Source organism: Ochotona curzoniae, unplaced genomic scaffold, assembly GCF_017591425.1.
Source record: "Ochotona curzoniae isolate NIBS_2020 unplaced genomic scaffold, NIBS_Ocur_1.0 contig_908, whole genome shotgun sequence".
Classification (NCBI taxonomy): domain Eukaryota; kingdom Metazoa; phylum Chordata; class Mammalia; order Lagomorpha; family Ochotonidae; genus Ochotona; species Ochotona curzoniae.
Window position 1 is genome coordinate 34306918 of NW_024466607.1, and position 12544 is coordinate 34319461.

Genomic DNA, 12544 nt, shown 5'->3' on the forward strand with positions numbered 1-12544 from the left:
GCTTCCTGTCTTTGTGTTTCTAGTGCCAGACAGGACGTGTCATGCAGGAGGCTCAGGCTTGGCTGATGAGCAGAATAGAAACAAAACAAAGCCTCGGGGCAGCGAGTGGCACAACAGCTACGTGGACATCTGCATGCCACATCCAAGGGCCGGGTGTGAATCCCGGTTTCTCTGCACTTCTGATTCAGCTTCCTGCCAATGCCCCTGGGAGGGAATGCATGCTGCCTCAAATTCTTGGCTTCTTGACATCCATGTGGGAGTCCTGGATGGAGTTCCTGGCTCTCCCTTCCTCTCTGTGTCAACCTGCCTTTCAAGTAAACAAATGAATCTCTTAAAAAGAAAAAAAGAAAAAGAAAAAACATTAAGGCCTGGTGCAGTAGCCGAGCAGTTAAAGTCTTTGTCCTGCACAGGTCAGGATCCCATAAGGGCACTGGTTCTAAACCAGGAGGTCCCGCTTCTCATGCCGCTCCCTGCTTGTGGCCTGGGAAAGCAGTCGAGGATGGCCCAAAGTCTTTGGGACCCTGTACCTGCGTGGGAGACATGGAAGAGCTCCTGGCCCCTGGCTTCAGGTCAGCGCAGCTATGGCTATTATGGCTGCATGGGAAGTGAATTAATGGATGGAAGATCTTCCTCTCTGTCTCTCCTCCTTTCTATGTATCTGAATTTCCAATAAAAAAATATTAAAAAATTAAAAATAGAGAAAAAGAGAAAAACAAGCATAAATGGGAAGTCTAGGGATCTAAGTTCTAACTTAGAAATGCTCCATTGGGGTTCCTTTGTCTCTGCTTTATTCATGACAAGAGAGAATCTGCCTTACTAGCCCTGCCTAAATCTCCTAGGGGCATGTTCATTCCTAGCCTGTGGTAACTTTGCATGAACCATGTGGATGATATTTGTGACCTGGGATACATGGTCCACTGCAGTGAAAGAAAGGCACAACCATGGCCTCCCTGGTGTGAGAACAGAGCAAATAGGAGCGTGGGGGGTCCAGGCCTGAAGGAGAGAGCATCACCATCTCCTTGTGCATCCCGACACCTGGGGGCTCCGCTGGCGCCCATACTCTTGGCTCCGTGTGTCTGGGGACCAAGGTGCTGCAGCTCCCATGTCTCCCAGCTGTGGTTAAGCTGCTGCCTGGCCCTCCCTGCTCTTCAGATACCCAAGATATGAGGGGTTTGCTGCCACCCAAGGCAAGAAGCCCCAGGTATGTTCATACTAGGAAAGTCACTTCCAGAGCTCATCTTGAATGTGAGCCTATCTCCTGGGAAGAACAGGAAAGCAGAGGGACTTGTGGCCCACAGTCCCCAGTGTTGACCCCGGGACTCAGTAACAATATCTTGGATCCACTGTATTAAGTCTTACGAGATTTTTTTTTTTGTTTGTAGCAATTGGTGTTGAATTTCTTTTAGAGATGGTTATACAGGGTTTCTTTCAAAATAGAATTGTCCTAGCTTAAATACACTGAGTTGAAAGGGAATAGAAATTAGGAATAGAAAATAGGAAATTTCTGGTGAGATTCGAATATAAGGCAGAATGGTTAAAAGTGGGCAGACCCCCATCTATGGGCTCAGGGACTTGCCTGAACCCCTGCAGAAGCATTCATAGGCAAGAGGAAAACGTGGCTTCCAGCAGCTTCTTGAAGATCGTCGAAACTAAATGAAAGAACTCAACAGTCTGACTAAATAACAATAACTGCCAAGTCTATATACTACTTCCTAAATCTTGCGTCTGAGAAATGTGACAGCTTTTCAAAGAGCTGTACTTCATCATAATTATAATGATCATCACTGAGCAGGATTGTCCCATAAAGATGATTAATTAGTCCTTTCTGCAGAGTGGGGATTCTCTAAGCGCAAGCACAGAAAAGGTGAGCAGGTGCCAGTCCAAAGAGGTCTGGGAGAGTCTGTCTCCCGTGGTTGGTCTCTTTGCTCAGGGCATTTGGCATGCTAATGAAACAGTCAAGATTCTGCAAAGTTCTCTAGGAAATCCTATTCGGGGGTTTCCCAATTGCACTGATCATGGTATCCATTGGGGAGGAAGAAGTGGTGGCTATAGGAAGCACACATCTCCATAAGGAGTCATCAGTTGCATCACTAGCTAAGCCTTGAACCTGGGGATACTAGGACACGGCAAGTACAGGGCAGAACCCTTACAGTAAGAAAATACATCACCCAGAGCGATGATTGAGGACAGATGCACTGGCCACTGGCTGACAGCAGAAACCATCCAGGGTTTGTACAGTTAGAGCAATGGCCAGTGCTATTCAGAGCTGATGCGTTTAAAAGACAACTTCAAAATCAAAAAAAGAAAAGAATGTGAATGTCATGGAGTCGCTCATGTCTCCAGTGACTAGAGGCTTTGCTTTGCCCGTCTAGCAGTAGGCGAGCAGCAGTTAAAAGTGGCCCTGGGCACTCCTTTATTCATCTTCAGTTTCTGTTTCGGAATGAGAGCTCTTGGTGACTTGAAAGCACTGCTCCGGGAGGCCAGCAATTTTGTACCACTCGGCTGTTTCACTGCACAGGCCCCCATTGCCTCTGAACAACACATCAACTTCAGAAGTGTCAGTGGGACAGCTCAGACTACACAACAGTTGGCCGCAAGACTGGATATAATGTTAACGGAATTCCCTGGGCTGACCTCCTGTGGTGCCGAAAGACTTGCCTGTCAGCATCAGGTACCTTTTGAAAACATACCCTCTGCCTCTATTCCAGAAAAAAAAAAATCAGTTTTCAGAAATGCTCTCGTATCTTTTGAAAACACATTGAAATAGGAAACCATGTTTTTTTTTCTTCCTGGCAGTATAAATAACTTGGTCACGGACGCTGGTGTTTATACAGAAACAGAATTATCCTGTTGTCCTCTCAACAACTGAACACTTGACAGAGGCCAATTTACATTACATCACATCAAGAATCTTGATTTAGATTTGGCTTCAAATAACGCATAAGAGGAGTTACAGATTTGATCCAATGTTTTCAAGATGAGAATTAGCAAACCCTGGAGGAATCGGTGGGCTAACTCAGCCTTTGCATCAGGGCTGATGGTACAAGATAGAAGTTAGGGGAGAGTGTTTGGCCTTGGAATTAGGATGTCCCTGAGATGCCTGTATCCCAAACTGGAGAGCCGGAGGTGAAGACTCTGCTCAAGAGTCCAGCCTCTTGCTAACGTTACACACTGGGAAGCAGCAGGTGATGGACCAAGCACCTAGAACCCTGTGCCTGACCTAGCACAACTCTAAATGCATTCTGAGCTCCTGATTCTGGCCTGGCCTGCTCCTGGCCATTGCGAGTATTTGGAAAGTGAACCACTAAATGTGAGATTTACATCCACACAATAAACAAACAGCTGGATGGTGAGGAGGCTTACCTTAATTACAAGAATGTATGGGTTATATGAGAACCGAGGTTGAGAATGGCAACCTTGAGAATGTCGTATTGTTTTTTTGTCTTATTTTTTTTTAAAGATTTATTTACTTGAAAGGCAGAGGTACAGCATGATAGAGAGTGGCGAGGGGTGAGGAGATGGAGAGGGATCTTCTTCTACCTGCTGGCTTACTCTCCAAACAGCTGCAATGGGTTGGGGCTAAACCAGGCAGAAGCTCGGAGCCAGGATTTCTGCCAGCTTTCCCATGTGGCTACAGGGGACCAAGCACGTCGAGCTGGTGCAACAGCAGAGAGCTGGATCGGAAGTGGAGTAACTGAGACTCAAGCCAGCATCCATGTGGAATGTCAGCATTGCAGGAGGTGATTTAACTTGCTGTATCGCAATTCCAGCCCCAATGTCTTAATTTTTAAGTCATTAAAATAATGCTAATAATAATAATGATGACAACATAATTCAAAAACTTACTTTTCTGCATGTGTGACTTGGCTAGTGAACTGCTCTAGAAGGAGGAGGGAAAATACAGCCCAACACCAGCTATGTCTTTTACAGGAGTGATCGGGGTGCTTCTGCTTTCGATATTCTTCATCAACATCCCAAACTGAAACGTGTGCTGCAGAAAGGAGCTTAGGAGACCTCCTGGTTTCTCCAGAATGACCCCCAAAGTGCGATGCTCTTCTTACCTCCAGCTCCAGCTCCTCCCTGTCCATCTCCTGGTGGATGTCGCCAATGTAGTCATTTGGATCATAGTACTCGTGGGCCGAGGGATGCCTGAAAAAGAGTGAAAGGTCTTTAAGGCCCCGCACCCAGCAGGGGCATCACACCCTTCCCAGGGCATGGGCCTGTCACAGCCTACTTCTCTTTGGATGTGGCTCTGAGCACAGTCAGATCTTGCACCATCAGATTTTCACCTTCTGCCTGCAAGTCTGCTTTCTCTGGAAGGAGGTAAGACACACAGTGCAAGGTTCTCTGCCAGGAGTCTGTCCCATAGCCAACTAGTGATGTGTACTATGTGACTCATTGCCAATGAAGTCACTGGGCAGGAGAGAGGCATGTATTAAACCTGCTTGCTCTGGAGAGATGTAGGATTGAGTCCAGGCAACACTCAAACACATGTGCTGACCTCTGAGATTGGCTCCAAGAGCAATGATTGAAATGGGGACGCACTCATCTAGGATCCTGTGTTCCTGAGCTCTCTGGATTGAATCCACAGCAAGAAACACGAGTTTTACTATACAATATGCACGCAAGTGCTTGCTACATATGAATGGGTATAAGTGCATGTGTGTGTATGTGTGCACACCTCCACACACACACACACACACCACATTCTGTTGGAAGACTGGAAACTTGCTTTTCTATAAAACACACTTCTCAGAACCTACCAGCTTTCAGGAGTGTCTTTAATGGAATCTTTACGAGAAAGGTAATGGGAGGTACAACACGCTTGGTTAGCAGCTGTGAAAGCAGCTGTGGGTCCACGGTGCCAGATGCCGATGGAAAGCTGCAGCTTCCCACTGTTGGCTGGGGACCCAGACCTCATATTCTCAAAGGCCAGCATAGCAATCAGTGGGTTCTGGCCATCCCTCCCAGGCACTTAGTTCTGCAACAACAGATCAGACATGAGTGGTCATTCAAACAAGGGCTGGCTTTCAATTTTCTGGCCCCATCAGGCAAATGCACTGCCTGCACTTAAAGGGCTTTTAGTACCAAGGATACTGCTGGAAGTCTGGGCTCGCAAGCATCAACTTAACACTGCCCATCCAACCTCCAGGCAGGCCCTTTGCAACTGTCTGACCTGGAGGCCACAGCCTGCAGGGGCCTGACCTCTGGACTCCTCTGACATTTCCCAAATCATCCCAGGGGGGATAAGTCATGTCATGTTAACCAGACATAAGAGGAGATCAGGGGTTTGGATTGTAAAGACCTGTCACTGGGATGACTCAACATTTGAGACTCAGGAGTAGTCTTAAAGGCCTCATCAATAACGAGAGGCTGTTTGGGTGGGGAATGCAAGATAACTGATTTGAATTAGTGGACTCAGTGCATCGACCAGTTGCAACGCTGGTTCCAGCTGGGACACTACATAGTATCATGATTAAGAGCTAAGAGCTGAGGGCAACACACCTGTCTTCCATCCGGGTGCTGCTGAGTAGGGCTTGGTGAGGCTGCAGTTCTTCATTGGTACAGGAGAGCCAGGCATAATAAATATTCCATAGGAACCAGCAGTTAACGTGTACACCTGCGCCCTGTGGGGCCATATCAGGTGGACTCCTGGCCTTCTCTTTTATGCACTGTGAGCTATAGCTGAAATCTACTTTTAGCCCCACTTGGGGAATTCACCTTGGTTTCCAGGGACAGCCAACCACTAAAGCCAGGAGATGAAAGACAAGCCTCTGTCTGGGATTTGACAGCACCGCAGGAAACACGTGCTCCTGCCAGCTATCGAGTTGCTAATAGAAAGGCAACAGGTATCGCTCAGAGGTTTTCCCTGCAAGAGGTGAAAATGCCCTTGGAAAGAATGCATGTAATCAATGATCCCAACCCAGATGGAATCAAGATGGGAGGCCATGAAGGTGGCCCTAATGTCAGCTAGAGAGACGGTACCCCCTGAAACGTACAGTCACATGAGAAAGGCAAAATCAAATGGGACATCTCGTGAGCCAGTGAGAGTTTCTTACTTGATATTTCTTAATATTTTCCATCAGTTACTGAATTAATGATGACAGCTGCTACCCTTTATTGAGGGCTTAGCATCTGCTATGCCAAGCACTTTCCATACATTACTTCTTTTCATCCTTCCGCAAGCCTGGGAGAGGCATATTATTTTTATCACTATTGTCATAGTGGACAATGAAGTAGTTGCCCAAGTCCTTCAAGCAGAAATTGGCTTGAGCAGCAGGGTTTTCTCTGACTGTGAGGTGTAGCAAAGAAGGCCAGGCGTGTTGCTTCACGTTGTTATTGACGTGGTCTACCAAGTATTTATAGGAGCCTCGTGCAGGCTGCTTGCAGGAATTCCAGTTTGAAATGAAACCAAGGAAAGCAGAATGCCCAACCCACAGAACTTTCTGTCCTTACTCTGCCGTCTAGTTAAAAGAACAATCAACATTCCCTCTAGTCGTAACCATGCAACCTTCAAATTACCATTTGCTGTGATTAAATTTTATTCTGAAACAACTTTTACAACATTTGTAAGTAATTCTGTTCTTGGAATATAATTTGAATAACTCCGCTCCAGGGTTATAATAAAGTCATTAATATGTCGGAGCGGTTTTGAGCAGGATTCGATTTATTGCCTCTATAAACAATAAAGTTAAACACAGGCAACTTGGAGGAAAATTATAAGACACATCAATTTTTTTTCCCACCACAGGGAAAAGGGAAAGCCAACTTCATCATACTTATTAAGGCATTAGTAGCTCGGGGTCACAGTACTTACTCCTCTGGTAGGAGGTAGGGGTCCAGCACGGGTGGGCTGGGTGAGGACATCTTGGTGAGAGCCATGATGTGTTCAAAGGTGATGTCTGTTTGGGTGGCCGTGTCCACCAGCTGCGACTCTGATGGTGGCGTGAACATCTTGGTCCTTGGTGTTCGTCTCAACACCTGGACCACGATGGGCTCCTTGGCTGTCTTGAAGGCTTCCACGGCCTGGTCATGAGTTGCCCGGGATAAATCTTTGCCATTGACCTGTTGAGATATATTGAGGGTAGGAGAGGGTTATAACAGAGCAGCAACTGAAAGACTGTTGATTGTACCTGTATACCTCCAATAGGAAGATGCATGGGGAAGTGTCAGAGAGAGAACGTCAAGGCTCAACATTTAGGTTTCCCAAAGAATGCCTTGGTAGGCATGGGGTGAGTTTGTGGGAGCATAAGAATTTGGCATTAAATAATAAAGTTCACAACAGGGAGGCCTTGGCTTCCTCCTGGCACATCTTTTCTACAATTCCATCACTTGCTCATCTTGTCTGTGAGAGAAAAGGCCAGCCTCAGGCTCCGAATCTTTATCAGGGCAGTAACAGCTAACTAGAAATTAATTACCTTGTTATGTGTTGATGGTGTCTGTTTTGCCAGTGTGTGTCAGGCATTGCTAGCTTTCCTGTTATGGAAGCAACAGGACTTTTGCTATTCATTTCTTTGTCTTTCTTTTTAAGGACATCCATCACAAATGCTAAGTACATGACAGTAAAGGCTGTAGGCACAGATGGCAGATAGCACAAAGAAAGGCGTCAAATGGCCAAACGTTGGGGAAATCCAGCCTAGCGTGGTGGCAGTCCACTTCTCACTGTTTGCAGTGCTTTGCTACCATTGTAACCCCAACGCCTGTACTTACTCACTGCCTACTGTCTCCCACATTGACTTCAATAAGGACCCCTTCCCAACAGTTGTGTGCTTATGTTGCTTGGCAAGGACGGAGGGATACTGATCTCCGTTTTCAATGCCTCAGATAAAGCCCATGGGCTGACTCCACTTGTTCCTGGTGGGGCAGAAGGCTGGAGGCTTGGCCAGGATTCTTTCTGTCGTACAATGAGAACTCCACACTACTATCTTTCAAATAGCTTAAGGGACAATGACGTACAAAGCAGAATTTTCCTTCCAGAGACCGGAGTCATTCCAAGTCATCAGGAAAGCCCAATGTCTTCCTCCACCCTCTCCTCTCCCCCTTCTCCCCCTTGTACAACAAAACACATTCCACTCATCATATGCAGATAATACGGCGTTGTCTTAGGCTTGGCCTGCCTGAACGTATCTACCTCCAAAATATTGTCAACTCCCCAGGTGGTGTTGCTTGGCATTTTAAACCCTCGCATCAATGCAACGGTGTGAACCTCATGCTTCCCAGAATCCATGGCTTGAGAAGTTCCCCAGCTGCTCATATCTGGGGACAGCATCACGGCTGCACGGCTGCCCCTGGATAGCATAGTATCCAAGTTGCAATCTCCTAGGTTGATGCTTCAGCCTTTCACCCTTAATCTCTTCTGCTTCCTGAGGCACATCACTTCCTTTACCGTTGGTCCAGGCAAAACTGGAGTATTGATCGCATTCTCTTTTGCTCCGACCCCAGAGGAATGGCAGCTCTTAGGCTGGAGTGCCTTGAGGAAGAGACGTCAGATGCTTTCCTTGTTATGAAGCACAAATGAATGGTGCCAGGGCACGCTGGGCGTGATTTGGACTTAATCTGCTCGAGTAATTTACTTCCATCATGCAGCAGTTTGGTTCGACAAGAACTGTGGGGCACAGAATGGCTCTAGTGCTCTCAAGATAAAACCATGTCTGAACCGTATGACTTGGACATTCCCTCTTTGGAAGATGGGCAACAGTCAGGTTAAACACTGCGCTTGCCTCTCTGCTCTCTCCTTTGGGAGAACAGAATCACGCAGGAATTCTCTATGTCGTTCCAAAGGACTGTCCCAACCCCTTCCCTGTTTAGAAGTCAGAACACTCAGGACCCTGGCTGCAGAGGAAGGAAGTGCGAGTTGCGGGTGAGAAGTTCCACGGAGTGCCGTGAAATTCATCACAGATGGAACCATCTGGGTCACACTTCCCATCAATGTGTGATACCAAGAATCATGTTGAGTATCCCTTATCCAAAATGTCTGTGGCCAGAAGGATTTCAGATTTCGCAGTTTTTCAGGTTTGGGAATATCTGTCAAGTTATCCCTCGAGCATCCCTGATCCACAAATTTCAAGTCTGAAATGCCCTGGGAACTTTTGGAAAGGGGATGCTCTGCCTACAATCCACTACAATCCAGGAGTTTACAGTGGGGAGAGTCTTCCTGTGGATAAGTAACACAGTGAATGTGGTCAGAGCCAACTCCACCTTCACACCTTGGTTTTCCTCTCTGGTCTTCGTTGGGCGATAGCTTGTCTCAGAGAGTTTCACTCACAAGGAACTCAGCTATTGAGCTTTTTCAACGTGTCTTGTGAGAGCTGTCCAATCTGTGTTTTCTCTGTATAAACACCAGATCTTCCGCTCCAAGAGAATGAACACATGGGTTTTCTTACAACATCTATTTCCTCTCAACTCCCTGTTATCTTTAAAAGAAACACTAAGCTAAGCGAACTGAGGGAGGACCATTAAGACGCTACGCATCTTCCAAGTGGTGTCTCTTAGACTAGTCTTTGCACGCATATGACGAAGGCTCTCGATTACAATAGCAGCTTGCATTGTCAGCTGCCTGGCCAGCAAAATTCCTTCTGCAAACCTTGGCATCCTGTCCTGTAACAGAGCCCTCGTGTTGTTTCCTCTCCACTGAGTCACATAATCTGGCTGCTAAGAAGACTTGATTTAACCTGTCATGGTGGTATTATTCCTTTTGTCCAGAAGTAAACTTACTCCTGGCTTTCCCATCCCATCCCCATGTGTCTTTTGGCAAGTCAGGTGGCCCCCTGTCTTATGGCTCAAGGATGGAGGACTCAAGGATGAAAACTTTGAGTTCAGGCTAGGCTGGAGACCGAGCTCTTGGTTTTGGGCAGTGCAGCTCCTTGGAGGCAGCTTCCTCTTCTGCAATGTAATTCTGGCTGATGTGATAAGAGGGGATCTGCCGGGAGGCTGGAAGCTGCCTTTCCCTGCTCCTGAGCAAGTCATGTGCATGCATTTCCTAGCCCCATGGCAGTATTTTGGACCATATGGTAAACCAGCCTTGGAGGCCAAATTAGCACACTGAGGTGGATGGGTGGGGGGAATGGGAGAAGAGGGTCCCTGATGATATCATTAAACAAGTGAACCAACAGTCTAGAGTCTTTTGTTGCACAATTTTTTAAAAATTATATTTGGTAATACATTACTTATAATTGAAGCCACTGGACGTGAAGTTTAGCTATCTGCAGCCTCAAGATCCTAACAGGTGTAAATACTGCACAGAGGTGTCATAAAATTGGGCATAGGATAACATATTCTCAATTATTTCAAATGATATTGTTGGTGTAAAAGACTTAGTAAAAATGCTTCTCTGATTAGTGATGCACTTTAATCAGTTCTCTTAATTTTTAATGGAAAAAGTAGGGCTAATTATTGCTTTATTTAGTAGTTTTTATAATAAACCAACTCTAGAGCCCACTGCATGGGACATAGAAAACTATGCACAAAGGACCTGTTTAAATCAGTTTATGCCGGCTGGATTCCAGGGGGCAAAGAGATCCCTGTATCCCAGTGGTTCAAGTGCTGATGAGCAGAATGATACTTTTGCACTTGACTTTGGGTTCTGTTAAAGACAGCTGGTGCAGCAGCACCTGAACATCTCTGCTGCACAGAAGGCTTGGGGAAAGAAGAGGCCTGGAACTTGGTGTGTTGGAATCCTGGCTGCTCTGCTTCTTGTCCACCTCCCTGCTAATTCACGTGGGAAGGATGACCCAAATGCTTGGATCTCTACCACCCCCATGAGATTCAGAGTTCCTGCCTCCTGGCCCTTGTGGCCATTTTTGGAGAGTGAACATGATGTTTCTCTCTGTGGCTCTGCTTTTCAAATCAATCAATCAATCAATCAATCAATCAATCTTTCAAAAAACAGTTAGCAAAAGTCATTCCAGAACATTAGTCTCAAGAGACACTTTCATAGTGAAAGAGTTATTTCCTAGGAAGCTTGCTGTACTTCTCAAGTGGCTCAGCTGCCAACACACACACACACACAGACATTTCCATCTCCAAGATGCTTTTTGCAAGGGGTGTGGGGTGGATGCAACAGATACATTTTATGGGACTTGACCCCACATCCCACAAGCTTCTAGACAAGGTATTTTAGGGATCATTACATTCTCTTAAAAGACAATGAGACAAGGCAGAAGCTTACCCTCCTAAATGACCCTTTTTTTGTTGTTGCTGTTTCTGTTTCTGCAGTCAAATTTGTTTTGAATTACCTTGTGCACATAATGCTTATTACACTGTCATCTAGGAGTCACAAAACCGAGAGGCAGAGTGAGTTGATGATCGTGGTGCCTGCCGGCAGCCACCCGAGGGTGGCAAGCTGTATTCCGGGGATTAACATCCCATCGACATTACGCAGAACGGAGCCGGGGTGCTCCTCCTGTGACGTTTGGCCCGGTCAAATTAAATATCATTAACTCGCCCAATTGAGCACATTGCTTTCCAGACATTTTATGCAGCTCTAAAACCAAGTAAATGGAATGTTTTGGAACAAGAAATGCTGATTGCAAACTTTGTCTTTATTATAAATGAAATGCTTAAGTTACCCACCTAAGGCTCTGGCTGGTCCTCCAGGACTTAAGCGCGATTATGGGGAAAATTCAATCAGTTTCAAGGCAAACATCCCTGGCGCAGATGCAAGCTGACAGTAAGGAACCCTAAAGAGGTGCTTTTTGCATAGCTCCTCCTGGGATCAGACAGTCATGCCAGGGGCAAGGGAAAGGGCCTCCGAACTCCCTGTCCTCCTGCAAGGTGGTGCCTGCACCTGTCTTTCCTGGAGTCAGCCTTGCGCACTGATGTGAAAGGTAAATTTCATTGGCAACCCATCTCTATCTCTTCCAGCCAGTGTTGATTGATGTTATTGTGTAATCCTAGCTCTCTTCTTAGCAGACTGTGGAGGGCACACTGAAGGAATTTCTGGATGGAAATGTGAGGTCCCAGACCTGAGAGCCACTGAAGAAACGGTCAAGTGATAGTACCATGGGTGGCGTTTCCCCTAGACGCCTTGCAAGGGGATACATCTGGCCTGGTTGCTCTTGGAGTCTATACTCGCTAGAATGCTGCTGATGCCTGGGAACCACAAAGAGGCTCGTGTTCCACTGCCCAGCTGGAAAAAACATTGGCAAGCCACCGTCACTCGCTGTCACCTTTCCAAACTGCAACCTGGGTAGCTTCCCGAATTTTCCACCCTTAGCACTTCAGGATAGTTTAAGTGTCACCTTTGGTAAAGACACCATACACTTTTTAAATGATAGAATACATGTCTATTTATGGGGAGACCTTTCACTTCTGAGGATAAGTATCTCCCCAATCACCTCTGGTTCTATTACAAGCCCCAACAACCCTAACCACAGGGCTAATGCAGTTTTAAATTCAGTCCACTATAAATTATGCTCCTGGCTAAAATCCAACATTTATAGGGTTCATTTAATTAAATACAGGGGCAGCGATTTCATTCTATAAAATATCACACCTATGTTTTCAAACTAATTAAAACTTAGATTTCACTGGAAGCAGCCGCCGA

At 46.3% G+C, this 12544-nt stretch overlaps 1 protein-coding gene across 3 annotated transcripts in view; it reads right to left on the minus strand.

The window, feature by feature from the left end:
* The window catches only part of PDZRN3 (PDZ domain containing ring finger 3), a 227451-nt gene that overhangs the window by 16702 nt on the left and 198205 nt on the right, over positions 1 to 12544 (minus strand). For all 3 annotated transcript variants that reach the window (XM_040995071.1, XM_040995073.1, XM_040995074.1), the window contains 2 exons: positions 6818 to 7065; positions 4062 to 4149 (listed from right to left, as the gene is read on the minus strand). In XM_040995071.1, the coding sequence (XP_040851005.1) occupies positions 4062 to 4149; positions 6818 to 7065 (336 nt within the window). The remainder of the gene's footprint in view (positions 1 to 4061; positions 4150 to 6817; positions 7066 to 12544) is intronic.